This window comes from Cygnus atratus, chromosome 9, assembly GCF_013377495.2.
Source record: "Cygnus atratus isolate AKBS03 ecotype Queensland, Australia chromosome 9, CAtr_DNAZoo_HiC_assembly, whole genome shotgun sequence".
Taxonomy (NCBI): Eukaryota; Metazoa; Chordata; class Aves; order Anseriformes; family Anatidae; genus Cygnus; species Cygnus atratus.
In genome coordinates this window covers 2,624,440-2,651,730 of record NC_066370.1, presented here as the reverse complement: position 1 = coordinate 2,651,730, position 27,291 = coordinate 2,624,440, and the positions used below count along the sequence as shown (strand labels likewise).

Genomic DNA, 27,291 nt, shown 5'->3' with positions numbered 1-27,291 from the left:
AGGCACATCACAGACACTAAGCTTACTGCCAATTTGTGCTGCAACTATCTTTCCACATGGCCTATGAACTTAGCAACATTATTTGTTTAAAAAAAAAAAAACAAAAACCAAAATCAAACACTCAAATATCAGATCAAGTTATCAAACTGGATGGGTAATCACTAATAAAACAACAGGAGAAAACACATCACAGGCTTGCCCCATTCAGAAGTGTTATTGGGGTGACACTAATAAGAGTCCAGTCTAAAACAGAACGGGATCGCACTGTTACTTCCAGGTTAAGGTAAATCTGCCAATACCAAAGGAGGAAGATTCCACATTTATTTTTACATATTAGACCAGACAGGAGTTCACAATTTCCAAAGTCTTTATGTAAGTGAAGAGTAGCTGCTCATCAAGTAAAAATCAATAAAGTTCTAGCAAGAAACCTTTAAGATGTACAAGAATCAGAGATACGCATTAGCATTTCAGCTTGGAAGGGGTATCTTTCTGACCTCCTTCACAACAGACTTCACTTGAGGAACCTTACTGAGGAGAACATACAAAAGACAATAGGAGACTGAATTCATTATAATGTTTACGTTAGCAAGTATGCTTTATCCAGGCCTTTATGTGCTTTGCTAACCAAAAATGCTCGTAAATAGCTGCAAAGGTAGCAGAGGTCCAGTTCTAAAGAACCCACATTTTCAAAATTGTGCTAAAAAGAAGTGAGCATTTGAAAGCTTCCATCAATTTTAAGTAAACAAAGGCCTTTAGTTCTGATAAACCTCTTACTTACAGAATTTTGACTGACAGGGACTTGGTAAGAATTGGAAGAGGTTCAGTCATTTAAGACAAGTTGCAATACACGAAAATACAGGATTTTCATTGTAAGAGAGTAGTGTTACCCCTAAAACTCTTCAGATTGTCTGCTTCATTGTAGAGTTTCTCCTGATATTCTGTAGCAGAATGTCAGGAAGAAGGAGAAAAAGAGTTGGTAGGGCAGTATCCATCTTAACATTTATTTAGATGTAGAGATAACACAATATGCAGAACAGAATGAAGGGTTCACCATGCCTCAGTTAAGGAAGGAGAACTCTCCAGAAACAGTGCTGGTCTGCAAAATAATCAGCTACATCAAGCAACAGATTTATCCTCCCCATGCTGTAAAAGCACTGGGCAGAAGCCTTGTGTTTACCATTCATTTTTCCATTTATGCAATGTCTAGAAAATGCAATTCTCTAGAAAAAGTAAAACCCAAGTCTGTGGATCAAATTATTTCCCACAAGGTTCCTTAAAAGAACAGTTAGCATCCTTCACCCATCAAGCAGTGACCTTGTCTTCAGTTAGACCATATACTAGTAAGAAATACTATGAAGGATTTGAATTCTAGTACAGAAAAATAAGTGGTGCAAGAACTTCTTAGCTGGTGCCACTTCATGCAACATTTTAATAATACTCTTATACCACAGAACCCAAGACCACAATACATGTATTCAAACAACTGCACCAGTAATAGCTCTGAGGAAACGCAATGAAATGCATAGACAGATGCTGCCTACCATGCTACTGTAAAATTAGTGTAATGAAGTAAGGTTAACCAAATTAAAGAAAGACATATCCTTACATGCTTCACTCAGATAAAGACTCTTACTTCCTTAGTTGACTTAATAATTACACAGGAAAGTTTCAAGGATCCAGTTCTACATTACAGATGCAGCCACTTACAAAACAAATACTACCCAGTCCACTTGCTCACGAGTATGAATACAGTAATACATGACAAGCTCTTCGTTCTTGAATTATTCAAAACCTGCACAGAAGTAACATGCAATGCAAGACAGAGATGGCAGTTACTTAATATTTTCTAAGAGCAACACAGATTTTCCCAGATTGTACAGACCAGTGAGTCTCCTTGCCCTCTGGAGACTCTTGTTAAAAGACAAGGAAAAGGTGGAAGGAATTTGTTACTCCTTGTGATTTTGCAATATTGCCTAGTTATGCTTCTTCCATACAGATCTACCACTGCTATTCTAGCTGCATTATAATGAGTTATCCATGTTTTCAGGCCATGCAACAACATTACAGATAGCATTTGAGGGGAGAGGAAGTTTTTACTCAAGTTTCAGTGCTCGGATTTCAGGATAGAAAACTTCATTCTTTAATTAAAGTCACTTTAACTTTGCCTTTATACATAAAAAAACACAGAAGCAACAATCATACCTTCCTCCTACTGCGTCGTCTTGTGGCTGGGCCCCAGCAGTGTTCCTCTGTGAACGTCGCAGTGACCCCCCTGGATTGTTATTAGGCCGGTTGGACATTGGCACCTCTCTCCTGAAGGGACATACCCTTTCTAGACACTATCATTCACTGAAAGACAAGAGAGAGAGACTCATTAAGACATGTAGCATGAAGACTCACAGCCGTGCCTCAAAGGAAGCAAGTGTAAAATGCTATAATTTAAGCAAAAGCTTAAGACAAAAAAAAGACTACGAATTTTAAGTTTAGTTAAAAACACATGGGGTGAGATATAAATACTCTTCAGAAGAAGCTTATGTAGAACAACCAGTTTCTAGTGCATCTATAACAGAAGACACAGTCTACCAAAAAAAGCAATAACTTATTTTATAATTATTTTATTTAAGGAGGCAAGATGAATGCAGTTTAAGAGAACCTGCATTTGTCAACATCAGGGAAAAACTCACTAACTAGTAAAAACTCAATGCTTGATAGAGAACCAACAGTATTTAAGTATTTTAACTGGTACTGTCATCTTCTGCAATGAGTTTCAAGAATAAGCAGCAGTATCCACAAGATAACAGAAGTAACTTATGCTTTTAAATCTGCTTCTTTCTCTGATCAGATTTACGCAACTCCCATTTGCACAGAAAGAGACAGTAATTCAGAAAAAAATCTGACTAGAAACAAGAATTTGTAATTCGTGAGAGCATAATTAATGGGATAATGTTTAGTTTTATAGGTGAAAGAATTGAACTGCACAGTTGCTTTAAAAATTTAAGTGCTATAAAGTCCAACTAAACTTCAGGAACAGAGATATTTTTAAAATTAACTCTCACTTAAGTTCTCAGTGAAGAGAGGTGACTGGTATCCTGTAAAATCAGTGGTTCTAAACAGAAAGTACAGCAACAGGACCACAACCAGCAAATCCAGTTTCACTGTTTTTAAATTGTGTGGAAACCAGTAAACACAATTCCCCCACACACATTCACAGGTGAAAAAAGCCACAAGGAAAATAACCCAAGCTTAAGAACACAGTCTACACATTGATTTAGTATCTATTATATCTATAAGCACAATAAGCAAGAAGTCTGACAGGAAAGGTTTAAGATACCATTTCAGCTGCAAGTAACTACGGCTCAGCTCAAATTCTGATATCACCAATAAAATAACTCTGAAGACATCAGACGATTCTTGACTGCCACTTTCTATTCCTCTAGAAGGACTTATGGAATTGCACAGAAGTGAGCAGAAAATAACAGACTCCTAAGTTACTCCAGTTCACTGGAGGCCATAAGAAACCAGGCATATAAATTGGTATTATGCAAACCAGCACCTCACACACTGCGCACAATGCCCACAGGAACACAGACGCAATCAAGATGCCTGCACAGCACAACAAGTCAGCAGTCAGGCTCCCGCTAGCTCAGATGCGGTCTTCTTACACTTGAACGATTTATAGTGGATTGGAAAAGGCCTGCTATAGCTGGAAGTTACGCCAGCTTGCTAGCACAGGCAGGTTAGTCAAGTTGAACGAAGTCTAAGTGCTAGCATTCTCTACAGAGAGCACAGGACAGATGCGAGCCCAGTAACCTAGCATTAAAAGGGCAAAAAGCCCACTGAGGTTCCAGCACTGCCGAGAGGATCTAGCTGAAGCCAGTCACAGGCATTGTCAAATGCTGTTGTGCGTTCTCCTTCATTTCTTTATATTCAAACACAAGTGAAAACACATCTCTGTGTAAACACCAGCAAGGAGGCAAGTTTTATCAAGTCTCCTTCTGAAAGGAGGAAACAGTATCCTCTGCACAGAGGTCAGCTGAGGATTAAGTGAGGTGCTCATGTCAAACTGTCGGTCATATTTTAAAATGGTTGCCATAGATCTCATACCACCTACAAGAAGAACATGCATTTCACAAGGACTCATTGTGCAAGGAGCAATGCTAACTAGAGCTCTACTACCCCAGCCACATGCTTCCCCTGCTAGAGCCAGTGCATGGGCTTCCCTACAAAACACCAAAAGATGCTAAAGTCAGCATCACACCCACAATCCTGGCATCATCTAGAGAAACCTTGATGTAATGGTGGCCTGCCTGCATCGAACAGCCACTTTCAACAATTTGCTTTTAAGAGTTACACAGCACAAAGCGTTGTTATACCCAAGACATTTTCAGCTGTGTCCAAAAATGAATTGTCAACTGTCTTTCCCTGCAAGCCATCCATCAAATCAAGATGATGCCCAGGGTCCAACATATATTGAAGTCTCTCAACTTTATGTTTCTTAATGTGTAGTGGAACCACAACTCCCTGTTCGCCTTTCAATGTAAGGAATACAATGCCACCTCATGATTTGGCTACAACCTTTGACATCAAAGCATTAACTTAAGTTTCCCTGTAAGTATCGATGACACACAGTATCAGGTGCCCAGTTAACCCTGCAGGAAAGAGATCTTAGTGAGTCACAACTGACTAGAGCTGCAAAAAAAAAAAAAAAAAAAATCAGAAGAGAGCCCTGAGGTTTCTAAATCTGAACTGTTCTCATTCAAATTTGTTCCTCCAATCCATCTGTAAGCTAAGTGCTGGGAGTGAGGCTTATTCCCCCCTCCCCAGCCTTAGATACCTGAACTTGGTTACCTCAAAGGAGATGCACATGCCAGCACATCAGCTGAACTGCGGCCCTGTCACACTTCAAGACATCCCCTTGACTACGTTGAGTGCTTACTCCACACACCCACAAGAAGATGAAGTTAGAACTGTACACCAGACCTTTGTGCTTCAGTTAACAGGCTTTGTCATTTGAAAACGTTAAGTTCAGGTCCCTTGCTCGTATAAAGTTTTCTGTAAACAAGTTATTTTAGTTCATGTTTCACAACTCTATACTCATAGCTGTAATGATACGAAAGCACTGGCCTGCAGAAGCTCTCCTCATAAGCAGAGGTGTTTTAGACTAACGACGAACTCCGAAAAAAATGTATTTCAAATAAATTCACAACATCTAACAGCACTGGCATCAAATTGTTACCTTGCACAATATTCTTGTTTTAGTGAACACTTCCTTATTATGCTTGCCTGTTGTCTTTCTTACTGTAAAGAAAAGTAGAAAGCAGTTCCTGCAGACCTAACAAACTTATCATGAGTGTTACAGCTACAAGCTGTATATGCCAATGTATTACTTGGAAAGAGTCCAAAATGACCAGAAAATAAAAAAACACCTGTCAGCTTGCAATGGAAGCCTTTATGTTTACCTTCTCACTCCTCAAAGAGATGACAGGAAGTGACCAACACTCTTCCGTAGCTTTCAAGACAGAGGAAAGACAACTATAAAACAAGCCTGCATCAGCTTTTATTTAACACCCAGAAGTACTTGCTGAAAGATGAACTATGATGTTGGCTATGGAGAGGAAAAGGAGTAAACAAAAGTGCTCCAACAGGCCTCAGGCCTCTAATCACATTAGATGAGAAACCGGTAAAAATCCCCACGAAAAAGAAACTAAGGCTTTTCAAGAGAAGAAGGCTTCCTTAATCTACTTGGATCACCTCCACAACTGGTACTTGAAGTTCTTTGCAAGAGTCTTGGTATGCAACAGCTTTTCAGGCTCCTGTAATCCAGCCTCCTGAGTATTCAGGGCCTTGTAGTGCCTCTGCCTGCAGTACCCCATTACAACGCCAGTTACCTGCTGGGAGTTGAGCTAAGTATGTTGGTCAGCACACTCTCTCCTTCACACCTTGGTCTACAAACAGTGCCTTCTTTAATGCTGCAGCAGCAAGCCAGTTTGTCAAAATTACAAAGCTTAGCACCCTGAAGCCAGTCTTAGGCAAAGGGAGGGAAGAAAGAAGGAAAGACTTGAGGATGTTATGTGCCTTGAAAGTTCAGGACATTTTCTTCCAGCAAGTTGCAATCTTGCCAACCAGAACTAGAGTTTAGTACATTTGTCAGAAAAAGTTAATTATAAGACTTCAGATTCATATGCCCTCGCTTTAGTGTAGTGAATTTACTTGATGAACTCTGTGACAAATCTAGTCATTTAGGCTAAAAGCAACTTTCTAAATATATAAGCATAACGCATGTAAGAGTTGAGAGCAATTGCAACCAAACTGAAGATCTTACTGCATAACGTTCAGTAACTACTAATTTGTTTCAGATCTTACTTCTCATTGCTCCACCTCATTTTTGCTCACTGCACACAAGGTTCTCCTTCACCTGCAAACGTCCACAACTACTTTCTTGCCTTGTAAGCAAGCACTTGCAAATACTCAATTACTTCTACCACTTCACCAGCTGACTCAAATTTAAGTAGCATTTTTACTCCAGTTAGTTGATTTAAACCAAGTCCTGTGCAGCTGATTTTCATACAGCACTCTTCCTCACTACAGTCTCTGAATTCAATAGTTCTCAGCTCCGCCCAGCTCTTTCCACTGCAGTCCTCACCTCCAAACAAGTGAACCTTCATGTCAAAGCTCCACACAGGCAGAAGCCCTTATTCTCAGTTTAGTAAGCTCTCATCCGTTCTCGTAGAAAGAGTTCATGGAATGACCGGGTAAAAAACAACGTACTAAAGATTTCCTAAACAAATTAGTTTCTGACCACATCTCCCAAATTCTCATAATCTTTCCCTTCTGCTGGACAAGAAGTTTCTACACAATAACAAGCAAAAGAGATCTTGTCCCATGAGATACAGTAAGGATGCTGGATTTCAACTGCATTGATGCAAAGACTGTTATTCAGCTGCCTGAAAGCACTGGGCCTGAAGGAATGCCAAGCTTTTCTTACCCCAGCACAGAAGCAAGCAAGCTACCACTTATTTTCTTATCTGTTTTCATGTTTATGTTCTCCCCATGAAAAGCCATAAGCTGTCTACATTATTTAAAGATGCTAGAGCACACTACAGTTTACCTACTGCATTGCATCTAATGATATAAAAGTCCCCTTGTGAATTTTGTCAGATTAACTGCTTTTAATATAGAAACAATACAAAATTGCGCTGAATGACACACAAAGTTGGATTATGTTATTTTTATATTCTCCCCTCATAACGCTAAAACCAGGAAAAAACAGCCCAAAACACATACACACACATCCCAGAGCAAATTCAGGAGGAGGAGAACATTAACAGCTAAAAACATTATACCACCTCTCAGTTCTGTAACACTACCTCAACACAGGGAAGCCAGACAAACGAGCCAAGGAAGTTTGTTCTGAAGAACATTAGGTGCTAATGAAACAGATTTTTATACCTGCTCCAGCACAGAATTTCTACACACTGGGAAGCTGCATGACTTAGTTCTCTTGGAAGAGATTAATAAAATACTAATGGAAGACAAGCAGACTTTGACAACATACTAAGGCAAACTCCCATTCAGACCCGATGCCTTTTCGATACAGGGCTCAACAGCAGTCCAAGTGCCAAGTTAGAAGCCCAGGCTGGAAGTGACTTCTAGTCACTTCTGGTCCAACCTCCTGTTGAAACCAGGACCTTAGTCACATTAGAGTTCCCTAACTCTGCAGACGAGTAACAGTTTCTGAATCTCAGTGACAAAACAGGGAGGTCTAAGCAAGACCAGAAAGGCAAAAGGTGAATCACAAGTGATCCCCTGAAGGGAGGGGAAAGAAATAATCACCGATTAAATACCAAAATACCATGCCAGGTATAAGCTGTTAACTTACAGTTACACAAACTGTTAGCTACAGACAGATTTTTCCAGATTGCTGACAAAAGATAGCTTCAATACAATACTCTTCCTAGATTCATTTGCAATGGAACAGTTCCTGCTAATTCAGCTGTTCTGTAATCATCCAAGTGGAAGCATTTCTCAAGCACTTCAAAAATACCTCAGTACACTAAGGAGTTATGGATACTGCAGAACGCTTCTGAAATACCTGCAGGCCATAAATACATGCAAGATACAGACCCCACAAAAATCATAAAAGTATTAAGAGATGCTCACTGTTCCACTGGCTTCACAACACAGACAGCCATCACAAGATGAAGGTAACATTTGATTTTTGCTACATTAGAAAGCTTTTACCTACAGTCTTTCAAGACCTTAGATCCTGCCCACCAATCTAGCTGAGACAGTGGCAGCACACAAGGCCACATTCACAGAATCAGCAAGCAAGTTGCTGGGAGCATGAACAGATATAACCAATTTTCATGTACATCATTTTATGTACATGTCTATAATAACCAACAGAGAGATTGGGAAGAAAAAAGAGCAAAAGAGGAAGAGAGAAAAGCTAAACATATATTCATTTGTGATCTCACAGTTCAGAATTAAGGGGAACTATACTGCTAATTGGCAGTTTGCATACTCAGTACCTCAAACTGAAGACTTACAAACTCCTAGAATAGAAAGGAGCACTGAAAGTGCCTCTGAAAAGATGCATAACGCTGCTCACAAGAAGAATGGCAAGGCAGTTAGGTTGGACCATGTCATCCAACAGGTTATACATGCTGTGACCCCAAGCCAGCACAGCAGCATCCTTAACTCCTCACTTCTGTTAGGCAAAAGAACTGGAAGATATTGGGCAAAGTACACCAGAGCCTGAGAATACGCAGTCTGAGTAAATCAGAGATCAAAGTACTGTTTAAGGTAAACTCTAAATAGACAGTATCAAACTTTCTGGAGTTGAAAAAAACAGTTCTGTAATGGTGCAAAGACATGGTGATTGCAGAAGCTGAACAGTCTCTCCTGCTTCAAGCATGTCAGTTGAATTTCACGTCTGAGACCAGAGACCTTTCGCTGGGTCTGGTAGGAAAGAACAATCTGAAAATGCCTTTATGGAATAAGGTTTTTAAGTATCCTCCAAGTCACTAAAGATTACTAAGACCTAGCTACAGCCACTAGCTTAGAAAGAAAACAGTGAACTGGTCTATGTTACAATCAGAACCTTTGCTAGTCCTTTTGGGCTGTAGAAAAATACTAACACACCAAACAGGATGCTATTCTGACCTATAGGAAAGCACTGCTCCTGCTGACAGGTGGCTTCATTACCAGTCAACAGTACCAATGACTGTTTAAAGAGCCTACAGAACAAAGAGAAGCCTATGGGTGGAAGGGACAGCCACAAATAAAGCTAAAAAATGCACCTGTTGGACAGCAGAATATTCCTATTCAGCTCCAGAGCAAAAAGGAACCTAAACCACTAATCACGTTCCTTTCTCTGGATGCTTGTACAGGATACCAAGTTGAGCTCAGGTGTCTCAGGTCTGCTTGTACAGGGCTAGTGTCCCCAGCTTGTGGTACACAGGAATCCGTAGCTTCATTTCAATACTTGAAAGACTATTTTAGTGCACTGAGAAATTAAACCAGAACTAAATCCTGACTGAGATGCTTGAGAGCTGGTTAAGAGGCTACCTAATGCTAAGGATGTAAAAGCATTCATGTCCTATAATCTTCTGTGTTCTCCTCCTCTTCTGAAAAAGAAGCTGCAGTATGAAGAGGCAAAGTAAAGGAGTTACATGGAACAAACAACACTGTTCTGAGGGCATTCCTCTTCAGTTCTATCACCTTATTGCTTTGTTTGTCCTATGTCGGGGCAGGAAGCATACAAGTTGTTTCACTCTTCACTGGATTGCATTTTGGTTCACAGAAGTGTACCGGTGCCATTCAGATCTTAGATCCTCATCCAAAGGAAAAGTTAAGAAAAGTATCATGTATTTAATTTTATTCTTTTTGATCGTTTAATGCTCTGTATCTTTCAAAAATAAGAAACTTTTTACTATCAAAATCAACTGTTCCTCTTGTTTCTGAGAGCATCATCAATGAAGTTTATTACAGAAAACAATCTCTTAGAATAGCTGTTAACAAGGGGAGAGTACAACCTAATTCAAACTAAAATTCAAATTAAGTTGTTCTCCAAAGAAAGCAAGTTTGTTACCCTTCCATATCATCCTTTTGGCATGTCAAAACTAGTTCAACCCAAGTTTTTCATCAGTGTATTATTCAACGTGAATTCATTAACAAAGAAGGGGAATGCTCTCAGCAGCAGGATGCCATGACTCAATACTTTTCATGTTTGCAACACCTGTAGCTTCTGTCTTCAGTGCCTTGATGTCTGTTTTTGTCCTGTTTTTAAAACCAGCTAAAAACTAAGTTCTTCTGCATGCTTCAGCCCATACTGCAGCAGTTAATTTTTTTCTGCTCACCAATATGAAGGCTATGAAAAGCACAGGAACCCAGAAGCCTCTGGATCAATCTGCATTCGACAGAAGAACAGTCTGAACTGGATAGCCGCAAGTCAGCCAGCAACAGCGTCACTTCAAAAGAAGCCTGGAGATTTTTAAGCCACCTCAATTTGAAAGATTTGTTATAACCCAGGGAGAATCAGCACATGGGTGCTTCAAAACTCAGTACAGAGAATGTTAACTGCAGAATACTGAACCGGTTTGTTTCTTGGTTGAGAAATCATTTCCCTTCCTTAAGGTAGCAATGGAAAAGAAGGGAAGAGTGAAGAACCTGTGCCTACAATGTTTCTTCTGTATACTCGGGTCAGAGCAACATTTCTCCAACAAAGCAGATCCTATAGCAAGAGCTTGACCCCACCCCTACAGGAGCCTTTAAATTACTGCTACTTACTGACAAGCTGCTGAACTGTGAAGCTTACCCTGTGAGAGTCTGTGTGCAATTCTGCTACCTGGCGCTCATATATGCGTGCTTTCAACTTGTCAGCAACAATGGACGTAATACTAACTTCAATTAAAAATTAAAACAGAAGCAGCTGCAATCTCAAGGAAGAAAATAACGTTTTCCAACAACCAACTTCTGTCCAAAACTCTGTTTCTGTACACACAGGTTAGAAAAGTTCCACAGAGAAAACCAAGATTAGACATCTAAGTAAAGGCATTATGTAGATCTACCTTTAAAAAAGGTAAATAGGGAAGAGACTGAGTCTTCATTTCAACGGCGTTCAGCTTCAGCTGGAGGCTAGTTTACATACAGAAACACCTAAAGTTGAGAAGCCTGCTCACTCTTACCAGCAGGTCTTAAGGCAGCTGAAAGCCAGAAAAGCTCTGTTTTCAATGGAAAGGGGCAGGGAACGTACTCACTTGTTACCTGCAAAACTAAAATGGATCTCAGGTTTTTGCATCATCCACACATCATTTGGAAAAGTCTTGGACAGATCAGGAGGGTCTTGGGAGGTGGTTGGTTTTTGTGTTTGTTTTAAAGTCACTGATATTTAGTACTGACTCAAGCTGATGTCTGCTAAGGCTTCTTTTCCAAAGCCATCTAAAGCTGGTTAACTGTCCTGAACAAAGGCTTCTCTCCACCAAGCTACACAAAAAAGGTCATAGGCCTACTACATAGCAAGATTCCTACACCACGTAAGACAATTGGGAGAAGTGGTTTAATTGTGGTTTCTTGAGGAAGAAATCTAATTAAAACCGATCAAGACTCCTGCTTCCTCAGCACCGGATCTGCATGTGCATCTTCAGCTATCGCAAGGATAGCGCAATAAAAAGCAGAGGGATTTTAAGAAGTTTAAGGTTTCTAAGCCAGGTAGCACTCAAAGCAAGGAGGGGGGAATTGTGTCACAAGTACATTTTCTCAACCCAGGAAAAACAGTTTTATACATTAACACAATTTTTAGCAATGTAGTTAGTGAGCTCCAAAACATTTACCATACTACCACACAACTGTATAAAATCGTGAACCAAACAACCTAACTTACACACACAGAAGAGAAGTTATGCTTAAAACTGAGCAAATGGAAGGCACACCCAGAGCAACACCTGCTAGATTGAGGATTAAGCTGTCTTTAATCCTATCAATGATAGGATCAGGACTTTATTACGCTCAGAGCTATTCTTTCACAGGACGCAAGAATATACAATATTAGCTTATACATCTGCATTTTAGGAATGTTCCAACCTTTGCAGTAAGAAAAATAGTTGTCAAAATCCTGAATACCAGACTTTAAGCAAGAATCAAACAACTTTGTGGTACACTTGACCTATGACACTACCTTCCCTCTGGTGTGCACACGCTCCCCTTCTCATTACTCAATGAACACCACGAGTTAGAGGAACAAGGTATTGTACATTTGGATTACAAACAATGTGAAATGCACACACACATCCGGAGAGAGTGAACTGAGATGCTGAACTTGAGCAAGTTTAAATATTAGAAGTCTAATGCTTTTTAGCAGGACACCAGACTTAGTTTTAACTTTAAACTAGACAAGAACACATCACTTTTTTTTCCCCAAACACAGTAGAATCACCAACTCCCCTCTTCTTTCCCATGTGTAAGAGCCGCCAGCCCTTTTTTCTGCTTTACCTTACCAATGGTAAGGTAAAATAAGGTACGGTGGAAGTAATTCTTACCCTTACTCTCCAAGGCTACCTGCCCACTTTCCTTGCCGAAACAAGGCCCACAACTACACCTATTTTTTACAGTTCACTAGATTAACGACTTGACAAAAAGTGAAGTATTTATAAATGCGGAGTCACAGCTCGGTCAGGTTTGCCAGAGCCCAAATATCTTCCTGACGGTGTTTCCGAGTTGGAAGAAAGCCTTCTTACTGCCTGCAAGAAGACAATCCAGTAGATGCCACCCAAATCTGCCCAGTGCTCTTTAGTTACCTTCCAGCTCAACTCCTGCTCTCCGATGTACTGGAAAGATTCACAGACTGTCAGTAATACTGAACAGAGATTAGAAGAACAAAGTTTTTCCACAGCTCCCAGATACTTCTGAAAGAGTAAGCAGAACTGTAGGCCCTCTACAGTTTTATCTTTGGACCAAGATGATTATTTCTGAGCCAAATATTATAATACGCCTTTGCTTCTGCAATTTGCTCTGTGACCCCATCAGAATACTGAACAGTTGCCTCCTATACAGGTGACCTTTTATCCTACATTAACGCTTAACCATACCTTACAAGTAAAGCTACAACTTACCCCTATCTCACCCAGATACAAAAGAAAAAACAGTACTGGTATTGACCTTGTCTAGAACTGGAAGAGAACATGGTGAGGAAGAAAAAGACAAGGCTTAATTAGTGTGTGTGTACAAAGACTAAGTACTTGGCTCCAAAGCTATGCATCCATCTTGGTAGGCACCTGAAAGATTTTTGCAAATGTGAAAAAAGCCCATGCTGTCAAGATGGCACTGAATTCAAAAGCAAGCTTCACTTCTTAACTTCTGTGCAAGATGTCTTTTTCTTTAAAAAAATCCACAAAGCACCCATGCAGCTTTATAACTATTCCACATCCTTCTCCTCTTTACACCATTTAATAAAATGCACTTGCAGGGGAGACTCAAGGCAAACAAAAGGATATTTAGTTGAAGAGGGCTGCTTCATCACAATGCAAGATAGAACACCTCCTGACAACACTTGAGCAAAAAAAAAAAGACACGGGGAATTGACTGACTTCAGGGAAGGATTAAAGAACAAACATGAATCAGACAGGTTTGTGAAGGAACAGGAAAAATACCTGCAGGCCCAGAAGCGAGTACAGTTTCTTCCTTCCCTCTGCACAGTATCTTATCATACTAAAAGCAAAATTTAGTTATTTCCTAAAGGCTCCAGCCTCTCCTTATCCTACATCTGTTTTGCTAATCAAAGATATTCAGCTAGCAACATGCACATCCACATCCCACATATGATTAAGGAGCAATGAAGTGTTCTAGTAATCATGGTATCTTTACTACCTTTATTTCCCCACTTCAAGTCTTCAAAGTAATTAGTCCCAGCATCTCTAACACCCATTTGCTACCAAAGATGCTCAATTAATTGAACTCACTTTGGATCTATCCTTCTATGGTGTCTAAACTTCACTGGTATCTTTTCTTTTTATTTAAAGGCTTCCCTGGCAGAACAGTCTTGCGACACAGATACTACGTGCTGCATTTGAGAACAGTCTAGTACAGCCATGAACTACTTACACAGAACTAAAGCAGTTTGAAACAGTGCCCACTGAAGTTGCAGTATTAATTAATAAATACTTAAAACTATTTAATAGCACATCTATTCTAACTTCTTAGAAGAAGGGGGATTGCATAAAGCTTCTGATTTATTTTTTTTTCTTCAACAGCCTGCTGCTGCAGTTTCAAATATCAGGGCTAGCATATGCCATCACCATATACTAGTATGACAATACTTATTACATTAAACAGCTGCATGATACAGTTTCAGGGGAGGGAGTGCTTTTTTTTTTTTTAAGAAAAAAGTTTCAGGCCTAGTATAACATTGTGCATTTGATAACCAATACTTTCCTAACTAAAAGGACACCACAAGCTTTCAGTACATATTCAAGTATGACAGAATCTGAGCAAAACAGATTTTTTTTTTAATATCTCTATTAACGCTAAGCTCAATAGTAATTACGCTGAATCCCACTTCCAATACTCTTCATACACAACCTAACTTACCATTGAAGCCACCATACAGACTACAGAGAGAAAACAAGACAGACATTATGGCATTGGAGCTATCATTGTGCAGTTTTGCAGCGGGACTCCACTCGGTGTTCCAAAGAGTACCCCAGTACTGAGGGGAGGTAAAAACCCAACCATAGCTCTTGGGAGACATCTTAGTGAACGTGGTCACCTTAATGAGCTACAATTAAGTCAGTTCCTCTCACCCAAAAACTAAGTGAAAGTCTTATGTACTTGACAGATGATGCTCTCTGACTACATGTATTTATCCAAAGCTGCTGCCTTGGAATATGTCATTACTTCAAGTTCCTGCTCTTACACAAACACCTCAGAAAGTACAGGGATAAGGTACAATTATCAGTCTCACTCTAATGCGTGCACAGGCTGATTTCACGTTGAACTGGGTGTATCAAACTTTAGGAGCTAGGTCAAAATACAGATGACTGCATCTGTACAAGTTCATATTACTAGTTCTCATCAATAAAACCTTCCAAATTATGCTGAAACAACCTGAAATTAGATCACCTTCTCCACCACCACAAATGGTGGCTCAATCTATGCAAACAGAAAGAATAACGCAGCTTAGCTGATAGCCAGTCACAAATACATAAGCTGAAATTCCTTCCACCTCAGAGCTGGGCCACCAACAACCCCACCCTCCCCAGTGCCATGGCAAACATCAGAATAGGTGCAACTCAGGTCTGATGCCATAACCTGGAATACTATTAGCAAGCAACCGACTACCTCAATTTTGGATGCACCCCTACTTACTTTACATACCCATTTAAATCACTATATTCTACTACAGGTTGAGCTTCTGCTGGTAGCTGCTACAGATCTGGGCTGGCACTTGTCACTTTCTGCTTTTCATCATCAATGAAAAGATCAAACCCTTCTGAAGTAAGCATGGGGCTTTTTTTTTTTTTTTTTGACTGTGTTAGCTTTGCCATTTGATATTTCTTTTGTGTTTTCTGTTTATTTTTTAGAAAAGGTTAGATCATGTGTAACACAAACACAGTGCTGGTGCTTGGAAGCCCCTACATCTAACACCAACTTTCTGAGATTCCGGGGAAATTCAATAGTTTCATAGAGTATCCCGAGTTGGAAGGGACCCATAAGGATCATCAAGTCCAACTCATACATCTTTTTTGCATCTTTTTTACTTGTCGCACTCAGTTATCTCCGAGCAGCGTTAATGAAAGTGGGCACAAAACACTAGGTCCTTCAACGCCCCACCACAACTGTTCAACACTTACACGTGGCAGGCTAGTATCTTTCAAATACCTTCCCTCAAGGGAACTAAGTGCAGAGAACCCTGTGCGAGCTACTAGCATTGATGGCACAGATATAATATTTATGACAACATGGCCAGAGTCAGTGGCATAACATACTATCACATTTGGTTTCTCTCTTCCTCTTTGCCTTTAGCTGCCAACAAGGTATTTTAGGCTAAAAATAAGGCATTTAAAGCACCTTCAACCAAAAATGATCCAGAAACACAATAAAGAATCATCATCCCCCTAGCTTTAAAAACAAAAGAAAAAGCCAAACCACTTTAAAAAGAGATCCCATTGGTGTTGACAGTATTTCCAGGAATAGGCACTCCCCTTTTCTGAGCAACTAAGATTTAAGACTGGTTCTTTCAAATACTTTCCGCAGGACAGCTTACCTTCCCCTACCTTCCTTCTCTTCGTCATTAGCGGCATGAAATTGTATTTGTTTACTCTGTGAAAGCAGGTAGACACATTCTCACTGAACCAGAGTTTAGCAAGAGTCCAAGTGTTCTTTGATGAGGACTATCAAACCACGGCTTTCCACCCCCGTCAGTTCCAAAGCTGTCTGTTACAGCAAGCAGACTACAGAGAGAAAGAATAATTGCCTAATGCATTGTAGTTCCTTCTGTCATAGGTAGACTCAATATACTCATATGCTGCTACTATGGTTGGAAGCCCAAAGCTGAGAACGCCACTGGAAATCAGTTTCTGTAAGTTATGGATGCTTAAATATTTTTAACATCTGAAGGCAGGCAAGTGCATCACAAATTTAAGGTTATTAAGTCTTGAACTATTATTTCAGCAGTGACAAGGTAACTTCAAATTCCAGAAATAAGATTTTTTTGGAAGGAGAACTCTTGCTACTATTTCCACGCTTAGGGAACAGAGGTCACACACTACTTTATTTGTTTTGTTGAATCCAAAACTATTTAAACAGCAATTCACTTAAGTAGCATCCAAATAGAATACACCACAAAATGAGTTTAGCAGAAAGTATTTGTAATGATGAGCAGAGTATTATCCACAGAGGGAAACAATGAAATAAGATGAAAGCTTTATAACTGTTACAGTCTATGCTTATTTCAACATAATCATATTACCTATGTGGTTACCTAAAGCCAGATTTGTTCCCTTGTAACTTTTTTCCAAAACCATCAAAAATTGTAAAATTCCCCCCACTTCTTCCCTCAACTAAAATACTAATCATGTGTCAAAAATACGGAAGAATAAGTTATTCTAAGAAGATACCTGCAATACAATGAAGTGCAATAATACCAAGCAGCATGGAGATCCCATACCCAAGTACTAAAACCCGAAGTTTTACTATAAGCCAAAACCTTGTCAGCTGAACTAAGCATTACTGACTCCATGTTCCAGTTACTTACAGACTGATACAGCGAGTATTTGGGGGACAGGCTGGGAAGGTAACAATACTTCAGTACACACAGTAACAGAGTAACTGATGAACCTCCAGTGCTTTTGCACTAAGCATTTATCTGGAATCTCTATCCCGTCACAGTTGGCCTTGGTCAAGAGGGAGGAATTCCAGTTGAAAGAACAGAAAAATGCTCTTACAGGAGATGACTAATGAAGCCTGTATTATTTAGCCTGGCAACATCAAGGTTATAAATGCCTTCTGTAAGGGCCAAGGGTAAGACACCATGAGAAGAAAGTTACTTAAAATGAGAGTACAGTACTAAAATAGTTAGCAGGCAGAATAAAGCTATGAAAACTTTCATGCTGGAAGCTGCACAATACTTAAATTCAATAAAAGGCACGCCGAAAGAATCTTCCAGGAGAACTGAAGAATAAAAAAAGCAAGTATAAAAACAAAACTAACATGGGCACTTAATTGCTTTTTAGACACTTGCAAGTCGAAGATTTACGTGATGTACAAACAGCATTAGCAGATTACACTTTTGACATTAAGAAGTCCCTTACTAAGCTTATTCCTAGGCAGCAGTACTTCACTGTCCTGACATGCAACTTACGAATGCCAAGTTCTGTAGGCCAACCAGCAGAAACGAGATGCTAGTGCTGCTTGGGACTGAGACACTTGGGGCAAGCAGTAAAGAGGTCACAAATGACAGCGGGAAGAAGCAAGCCTTCACTGTCTGCAGTCTGAAGTTTTCCTTGCCCTGTCCCATGGTACTACCACGAATAGACTGTGTGGTAACTAAGGGAAGAGAACTTGTACCCACACCTTCTGCTCGGGTAGGAGCAGGCAGAAGATAGCTCTCCACAAAGCAAGTTACTGCATTATAAGCAGAGACTTCTAGGATTTAAAAATAAAAAAGCCACAAACCATACTCCACACTTTTGGATAGGGTTATTCTATGCAGAGGTTGTTTATCCAGCTTGATCCTCCTCTTGCTGTGTCACTCTGTGCCCATATGTTCAAGTTTGATATCTCCCAGATGTAGGGAGGGGTGGGGTCGGAATAGTGCCAGAAGTTGATACATTCAGAAAACCAAACCAACTACTCTTTTTTTTTGGCAAAAGCTCCTTATAGAACTAGCAGACTAAAACATGGGAGCACTATGAGAGGTTAACACAGATTTTGCAATGGAGTTATTAAACATTTAAGACAACTTATTTCAGAATGGGTTACAAAACAAAGATGGACAAAACATCACCTTAACTCTGCTGATAGAGCAATTTCCAGTATCACCTGCTATCTAGTTTTGATTTGCCACCTTACTGCACTGGCTTTCCAAAGAGCCTGTCATGATTTTGTTAAATGAAACCAACACAAACCTAAAAATCTGTTAGGATGAAACCATCTCTTAGTTGAAGGGGAATAGCTTTTAGATGACAAAAACTGTCAGACACATTCAGCAATTTTGTGATGCGTAGCAACCCACTGGGCTTACTGCTGATTAACTTTTTAAAATACTCCAACACTGCTATAGTAAGATTAAATTCATTCGCATCAATAGTACACGTGAGATCTAACAGGGTTTCCAGTAATTTTAGGTGGGAATGAAACTGCAACAAATTAAAAAAAGCAACAAGGAAACAGCACAGACAGAAGCCCGGCAAGCTTAGGACAATCAAACTACTAAGAACAAGTCGAGGGAACTGACGAAGTGGTTCTGGTGACACTGCAGATACTGCCAGCAGGAATCATGGTTAGAATTTGTAAAGGTCCCAACTGTCTCAACATGATAGAAACCCCAACTTCACCTGAACAAAATACACGGAGTAGAGTTTTGAGAAGTAGACGATGCAGCTACATTAAATTTATCCACTGGGTTCAGTTACCTAACAGGAATTTACCTTTAAAGCTACACAAGTAGTCTGAGCAGCTTTTGACTAAGTCTATCACAGAGGAAAGCCTGATGTACCCAGGCAACATACTTTACTCCAAACAACCTCTAGAAGCAATAAAGTATAGCAACAAATATATTCACTGTATTGTATTTTGACACAGATTGAAATTACTGATTGTCACTTCAGTGGAGTCTCATAGGCAACAGCAACATTAATTCTAAGTGTGCTCTCAAGAAGTAACTCATTACTGAAGTTGTATTTACTTCGTGTTTCCAAATTTATACTTCTCAGATTCTACCTTACTTGAACACATCTGCACACAGCAAAGGCAGAGCCTTCAGTGCCCATTCTGTTCCAGCTCCAGCTTGGTTTCAGCAGTATGTTAAGAATCCCTGTGCTATTAAAAAATAGTAAGAGGGTGTTTTTTTTCTACTTTGACCATAGTGCTCAAGTGTTTAAACATGAATGAAAGGCATTTAAAGGGGGTACCATTCCTTCACATACTGAATTCCACAACATTCGTCTCTCCCCTTCACAGTTAACCTGAAGAGAACTCCATTTCCATTCTCTCAATTAAGTATTGCAATTTCCAGATTAAGCCATACAATGACATTTCTCTTAACAGTGCTTCCTTCAGTTGTTGTTCAAGTCTTGATGGAAGTTTTGAGCTGGCGTCTTCTGTCAACAGCCTAGTATAAAATGTGGCTAGGACCTACGCTGAGCTGCAAGTCTACAAATAATTGAGGTAAATGAGAAATAGGGAGGATGCAGCAGTACTATTTCAACTTTAAGATAGCAAGAATGCTGTCTTCAGATCTCTTGTATGGCAACTTTTTTTTTTGGCAAATAATTTTATTTGTTCTTCTGCCAAGCTTTTGGTAAGAGAGGAAGGGAACAAAACTGATGCCTTTAATCCTTATCCATAACCTTATGTTATAATAGCGGCCTTCATTCTTATTACTACTACTTTACGGCAGAAAGCTGACTATCTGCTGAAAACCACCACAGTAAGATATGGCAACATGCATGCTCATTAAATAAACACACAAAAGATAGAACATAGGTCATCTTTAAAGCACTACTTTTGACACTTGGAATCCTGACTGAAATTTTGCCAAGGCCACACAGCTTCCACCGCTTCCTTTAAGTGACAATCAGTGAAAGCAGCAGTCTCCCCTCAAGTCCTGATTTAACTCCAGGTTGCATTTTAACGCACACCAATGAAATTTATACCCTTTTTGTTGCTTGAATCGATTTAAGTAACACCAGCAGTCAAAACAAAGGCCTGAAACCTAGCTATGCAACATCTTTTCGGGTACCGTTCACCCCAGCTCAGCCACGCAGACTACGACTGCCTGCAAGCTCCCATTCAAGCTGGTGGCTTTCCACCTCTCCCCCACCCCCCTCAGGATGGATGAGTTCATCAAGTCGCTATACCTGGAAGAGCTGTAAAGGTCAAATAAGTGAAGTCTTAATCAGAAATCATGGCTCCCACTCAGTATCTTGATTATAACCGAGCTTATCATCAAAATAAAGCGGAGGAGAAAATTCATTCCGTAAGGCTGAGTTCCAAGCCTGTATTCAGCAGACAGCCTATTTCTTCATGAGTTCCCTTTAAATGCATTGCCCCACTTCAGCTGTGATCAGAAGGTTCAGTTGCAGTGCACACACCTTCCTAAGAGCAGAAAGGGACACTCTTTATACTGAATAAGTTTAATTACAGAAGGGATTTGACAACACAAACATGGAAAAAAAAAGTCATCTTCTAGCCCTGCTGTTAACTGCATCTTACATTGTTATTTGATCCAAAAGTAGACATCTACCACAGAGTCATATTCTACAAATGTGTATGACATGAAGGCAGCAGTCATCACTAACTCCAGGAGTTTGAGTAAGCGTTCATTATTCCACCATCACTAACACTTAATGCAAGGCCCTGATATGTGGTGTTAGAGGCAGTGGGGGCAAAACCACGACACCTACATTGCTCCTAAAAAAATCCATTCTCAACCAAAAAGATACTACATATGTATTTTTGATTTCCACATTCATTCACCTGTGCTTGGTCCTTGTGCTTGTATATTTAACCAGCCCTGGACTAAGAGAGGAGGTGCAGACCAGACTCCAATCACATGAAAGCCCATGGCACAGAGAGATCTTCTCATATCATATATATGGATAGATAAGACAAGTCATAACAAGCTCACAGAGAAGCAAGTAAGACAGAAGTTAGACACAGAGAAAGAAGAACAGTACAAGCACGCATGATTTCTAAAGAGCAAAGATAGCAAAAGGCTAGACCTAGTTACCCTGGAGCAGACCTATGTACTAGATTACCTAGGAAGCTTTATCCAAGGCCTATTTTTCCTAATGGTTTTACATTTAGTAACTAACCCTAAGGTGTAATCAACATACAAATTCTCCATTACAGTTACAGCTCTGCTTTAATAACAATATTAACCACATTTTCAAAACAGAGTAGTAGTCAGCCACAAACCTAAAGGAGATGCACAGTAATGCCTGTCTCATAACTAGTCAGCCTTCTAGAAGTTTAACACCTTTGCCTCCAAATAATATATGCACATCAGAAAATGGTATCTTTGAACCTCCCACTTTTACAAAAGCCTAGCAAGTATTTGTCTTTCTTTACACTAAGTTTACTTACTTGGATGTTAGGCAATAAAGTAATGGTCATCAATAACAAGTTATTCTGAATGGAGAAAAAACGCGAAATATACCTTGCTTCTCAGAGCTTAAAGAAAGCCCTCTTGTTCAGCAAGTACAAATAGCAGGGAGCTCAGCTTCCATTTTGAAATACCAAATTGCTCCCTACAACACAAGGTTCACATTCCAGGAGATGACTCAGTCCCTTCATACCTTTTAAGAAGGTCAAATCTTGGCAGTTTATCATGCACTTCATGGTAGCCAACATCACAAAGCTGACCAATCCATTCAGAAAACACTGAGAAATAGGTGATTTTTCACCCCCCTTCTGTGACACAGCACCATACTGCTACACATTATGGAATCCTTCCAGAATCCACCTCTTTTTTTTTTTTCTTTCCTTTTTTTAATCACTCAAGAAGATGGAGTAATTTTTATCAGTTTGCTGATCAGTTAAAACCTATTTATTCAAAAGTAGAAAAAGCCAAGTAGGAGCAGGACCAAGTGACCTCTGGAAGTCCTTTCTAAACTAGCATATTCTATGAATAATGGCAAGAAAGGCTTTCTTTGATCAGCTGAGGGCAAGTATGGCTTGAAAACCACAGATAGTACTAGATCCCTGATGAACACCTTGTTGATACACACCTAACTTTTCCAGTTTTTCCTATGCAAGTCTTCACTTCAAAAGTAGACTGTTACTCTCATACACAGCAGTTTTCTGCCACATTTGTACCGAGTATGTTCGTGAGTCAAGTAAGACTGGCAACAGCCAGTACATTACAAGACAAGCCTTTTTACAGAGTGCAAGTAAACAGATTGGTTGTGTGCGCTCAAACCCTGGCTGCCAGACAGAATTAAAAGGGAATATGATTGCGTATTTACACAGTTAGATTCTACCAACTCGATGAGAAAGATTTTCTCACATGGCAGGATTTGGAGAACAATTGCTCCTCAAAACTAACCTTCACAGTAAAGTAACGATCACCAGACTTTGAAAGCATCCAATGGTTGCTAGTTGATTTAGGTTGTTTTTCACACTGACTTGATATCACATGCAGCTAGAAATCTTCCATTCATACAAGATCGCTGAATTCACGTTTTATGTTTAATTACTTTGTTTAAAAGACATCCTGAACCAAACAGCTACATGTAAGTATTTGGTCACATTCAGATGCTCGATTACCATCGAGAAGCGTGAAGATGGTTTAGCTCCTTGAGAAACATTATTTCATGTAAACTGAAAAAAATACCATGAGGAAAGAGTTAATGCAACTTTGTATTCCGGTTACCAGCCTCATGGCCTAAATCAAAACTTTACCATGGAAGCACTAAGAAATTGGTTCATATACTACCATAAGCCTGTTCTGATACTGTGTATAGATTAAAGTATTAAGATCAAATTCACAGTAAACATTACTACTTTAGGAAAGTAAATCCACTGACCCAAAGGTAACCTGTTATCCTACTGCCAAGAAATTCAGACGTATTACTGCCTTCACAGTCAGTACTGAATTGGGTGGTGACAGCCTGATGAGAAGTTTCCAATACTATGAATTTGTCATAGAGTCCACAAAGTGCTTTATAGGGAGTGTTACTAATTTCACAGGTGATGAACAGGACATAGATCATCAGACCAGCCAATGGAAGATCCCAGAAATATTCCAGGTCCTAGTTCTTGACAATAGGACAGTATACCACGTTGAACAACTTTGGGATTTGATTATACATTGTCACAATAATTTAGTATTGTGTGACAGAGGACAGACCTGTGACCATAAGTGTTCTACGTGCTGCTTACTAATTAGCTAGTTAGAAAATGTAGCTTAGCCTAAAGAACTAACACAGATAGTTCTGAGATTCACTTATACTGAAAAATAAGTACAAACACAGGTTAGTCAAACAGTTTTCCTACTCAAGCTTCAGCTTCACTGCTGAACAACAAAAAGGATTTAGTCAGGTTATCTTACTGGATTGTCTCAAAGTAATTAACTACTTATCAGTAATCTTAAAAACTCAAGAAAACTCATCACAGCTTCGTGCATGAAACTAAAGTCAACTATATTAGGTCCCTAAGAAAATGCTATACTAGGAATGCAGAGTCCTTGTCACCCATAGTTTTGGGCCTCAAATTTTGTAAGTATAGAAAAAAAAACATGGTGAGGACTTGTTCTTATAAAATCATTCCATCTTAGGTTTGAAGACAGTCAAAATACAATATAAGAAGAAAAACAAAGAAAATGAACTTGTGCATGACTCCTGATCAAGAATGACAGCTGCTGTCAGCCATTTACTGGGAAGATACAGGTTATTTCCCTACTGGTCACTGGCCAGAACTTTTGCAAGACACAAAAAGACTCCATTTTCCTAAGCCTCTTACTCAACACAGCAGCACTCCTGCTGAAGTAGATCTGCTGTATTAATAAGCAGTAATGCCACACCGTGGATGACCTACAATTTCTCTACTAACACTAAGGCCTGTTTAGACTCCTACCTATGGAGCCATCTGGAGACTGGAGAACATGCAGACTCAAAAATCATCAAGACAAGCTTACTCCCAGCTTTTTTATAAATCCTAGGAGTGAAAAAAATCAGACAACCTGTATTTCTAACACGAGACACTGAACAACAAATGCTTTAGGAAAAGCCTTCCATTAAGATCAAAACCAGAAAACTACTCTATATATACACAGCTGAGCCATTCACAATAAGCTACATTTTACAAATGTAGAAACTATGACAAGTTTAAGACATGTATGCTTGTAAGAACTACTAGAAGTGTTATTTGCAGTATTTACTCACCAGAACCCTGCTTTTAAGCATCTTAGTTCAGTGTTAAAATATTAGCTGTGGAAACTGAAATACTAATATTTTCCTGAATATATTCAATCCCTATTAATATTTATTCAATAGGCTACCAAGCAAGAAAAAGGTACACAGTTGTTTTCCAAGTACTGCCTTCATGTTGATTATATTTGTATATGCAAATATTAAAAAAAAAATTAAGCATAACGAAACAAACAAATATGTTTGAGGAGAAACTAAATACCAAAAAAAAAAAAAAACACCCCAGGGTTAAATGTACAGTCTTGGGGTGGGGGGGGAAAAGAGAGAGAACTGCAAAGAGAATAGAGCAGAGATAAACAGAAGCAATCACAGCAACACTTGCTTCTCAAGTCTTTCTTTTAAAGAAAGCACCTCCACGGTGACAGTTCCCCTAAGAAAAGCTTGCAAGATTAATTTAAATTTAAATCATTAGAATACCTCTTCTTCCCAATTATGAAGGATATACTTCATATTTGTCAGGTGGTAACTAATTAACTCCTCTTTCTGACAGCCTTTAAAGCACCAGGAAGCTCAATACTGATAATACACAATACACAAACTGGGGAAGTTATCCCATTTGAGTCAAGTTTTGTGTTGTGGTGTTACAGCACCTGGATCAATATTATTTCCGCTGAACAAAGTAGGGGAAAAAAAAGACTAAGCAGTCTTCTGGAAAAAAAATATTTCAAATTATTATTAGATCGCTACCCATAATAAAACCACCCTCAAAACAAACTGCACATACTCTGAAAGCCTTTCCAAGTGGCACGCCAGAGTTACAGAATAAATTTAGGCCAGTACCAAGCACTCATTTCTTCCCCGTGTGTAAATGCGACACAATCAGGCCTCACATGCAGGCCTCTCTCTCCAGCACAGGCAGGACCTTTGTTCGATACGTCGATGTTTTTCCCCCAAAGCCCTTGACACAACTTTCCATTCTTCCCCCCATTATTTTCCGGCTCGCGGGCCAGACTTTCGGGCTCCCGGGCCGTGAAAACCCCCGAGTGTGGAGAAAGGCAGCGCTGGAGGGGGGGGGGGAAGGAAGGGGGAACAATAAAAAAGTTGAGCAGCAGCAGGAAGACGGGCCTGCAGGGCTGCCCGCAGCACGGCGCCGGGGTCGCTGCCAGCCCCGGGGGGGGCCCAGCAGCCCCGAGCGCCCCGGGACCGGCCGGCGGTGCCCCCCCCCCGGGTCGGGGGCAGGAGGCCGGGCAGGGGGAGGCCGGCCTCGGAGCTGCCTCCCTCCGAGGCCGAGGCGTTATGCAAGCGAACGCGAGGAACCGAGAGCTCGCTTCGCGACCGAAAGCGACGAAAAAAAAATACCAAAAATAAAATAAACCAGTGGCTCGAAAACACTAGCTGCGGGAAGAAAAGGAGATAAAATAATGGCCCTGCCAGGCGGCCGGCGCTGGAGCTCCAGCCCGACGAGCGCCTCCATTCTCTGCCCACCTTCCTCCTCCCTCCCTCCCTCCCTCCCCCCCCCCCCCGAAAGCCCGTGAAATATGGACGTCGGGCGATTATTTAGCATTTTTATCCAGCCGGGAGGGGAGAGGAAGGAAATAAGAACTGCTGGTTTTTTTTTTTCTTTTTTCTCTCTGAGATATTCGATGCGCAAAATAAGGAAAGGAAAAAAGAAAGGGGAGCCCTGGGGGAGAGGGGCCGAGCGGGGCGGGGAGGCCGCGGAGGCGGAAGGGCAGCGGATCGGGCCGGCCCGGGGGGGCAGCACCCCTGCGGCCTTCGGGGGGCCCCGGGGAGGCCTCGCTCCCCCCCTGCACATCCAGCCGAGCCGAGCCGGCCTCCTACACCGGGGGCCACACACCGTCTGGCCATTTTGTCACCTCCATTCCCCTTCTCCCCCCCCCACCCCTTCAACCCCCGACCCCCAGCACCCCCTCCCCGTTCCCTCCTCACCCCGGCGGAGGCCCCGCGTCGCCCCCCCCAGTCCACAACAATGCCCCGGGATGGCGCCGCGCCGCCCCCCCCCTTTCCCCGGCTCGCGGAATGCCGGGGACGGCACAATGGGCCCGGGGGTGCGGGGGGAGACCCGGAACCCCCCCGCCACCACCCCCCACAACCGGCGGCAGGGCGGTGGGTACCTAGTTTGTCCCGGTGCGGCCTCCACAGACGCTCCGCGCCTCCCCTCCTCCCGGCAGCAGCCGCCTTCCTCCCTTCAATTATCAGCTGAAGCCGCAGCACCGAGCGGCGCCGCCTCCGCCGGCTCCGCCGAACCCCTTCCAGCGGCGCGGGGGGGGGCGGGGGGGGCGGCCCGGGGGACTACTTTCTCCCAGCGCCGGGCTCCGCGCGCCCCCCCCCAGGCCCACGGGCGGTCCCCGCCCGGCCGCCGCCGCCGCCGCCCCCCGCGCAGCCCCCGCGGTTCCCGTGTGCGTGCGGGGCCCGCTGCTTGCGCGCCGCCGTTCGGCCACAGGTATCCCTCCGCCGGGGTCGGCACCCCGCGGCCCGCTCGGGGCCTCCCCTCGCGGTGGGGGGCGGTGAGGGCGGGCGGGGGGCGGCGGAGGGAGAGGGGCTCGGCGGCGGCGGTGGGGGGGGAAGGCGGACGGGACCCCGGCCGGGCGCGGCGGCGGGGGTGGGCCTGCGCCTTTAAGAGGGGGCCGGGCCGGCGGTGACCCCGCGCGATGTCCGCCTCTTCCTGGTTGCCATGGGCACCGCC

At 41.5% G+C, this 27,291-nt stretch overlaps 1 protein-coding gene across 1 annotated transcript in view; it reads right to left on the bottom strand.

Annotated features, from left to right (window-relative positions):
- The window catches only part of TRIP12 (thyroid hormone receptor interactor 12), a 74,372-nt gene extending 47,512 nt beyond the window's left edge, over positions 1 to 26,860 (bottom strand). The window contains 2 exon segments of the mRNA XM_035544381.2: positions 2,203 to 2,349; positions 26,720 to 26,860. Coding sequence (XP_035400274.1) covers positions 2,203 to 2,300 — 98 coding nt within the window. The 5' untranslated portion in view covers positions 2,301 to 2,349; positions 26,720 to 26,860.
- Positions 26,861 to 27,291: the final 431 nt, after the last annotated feature.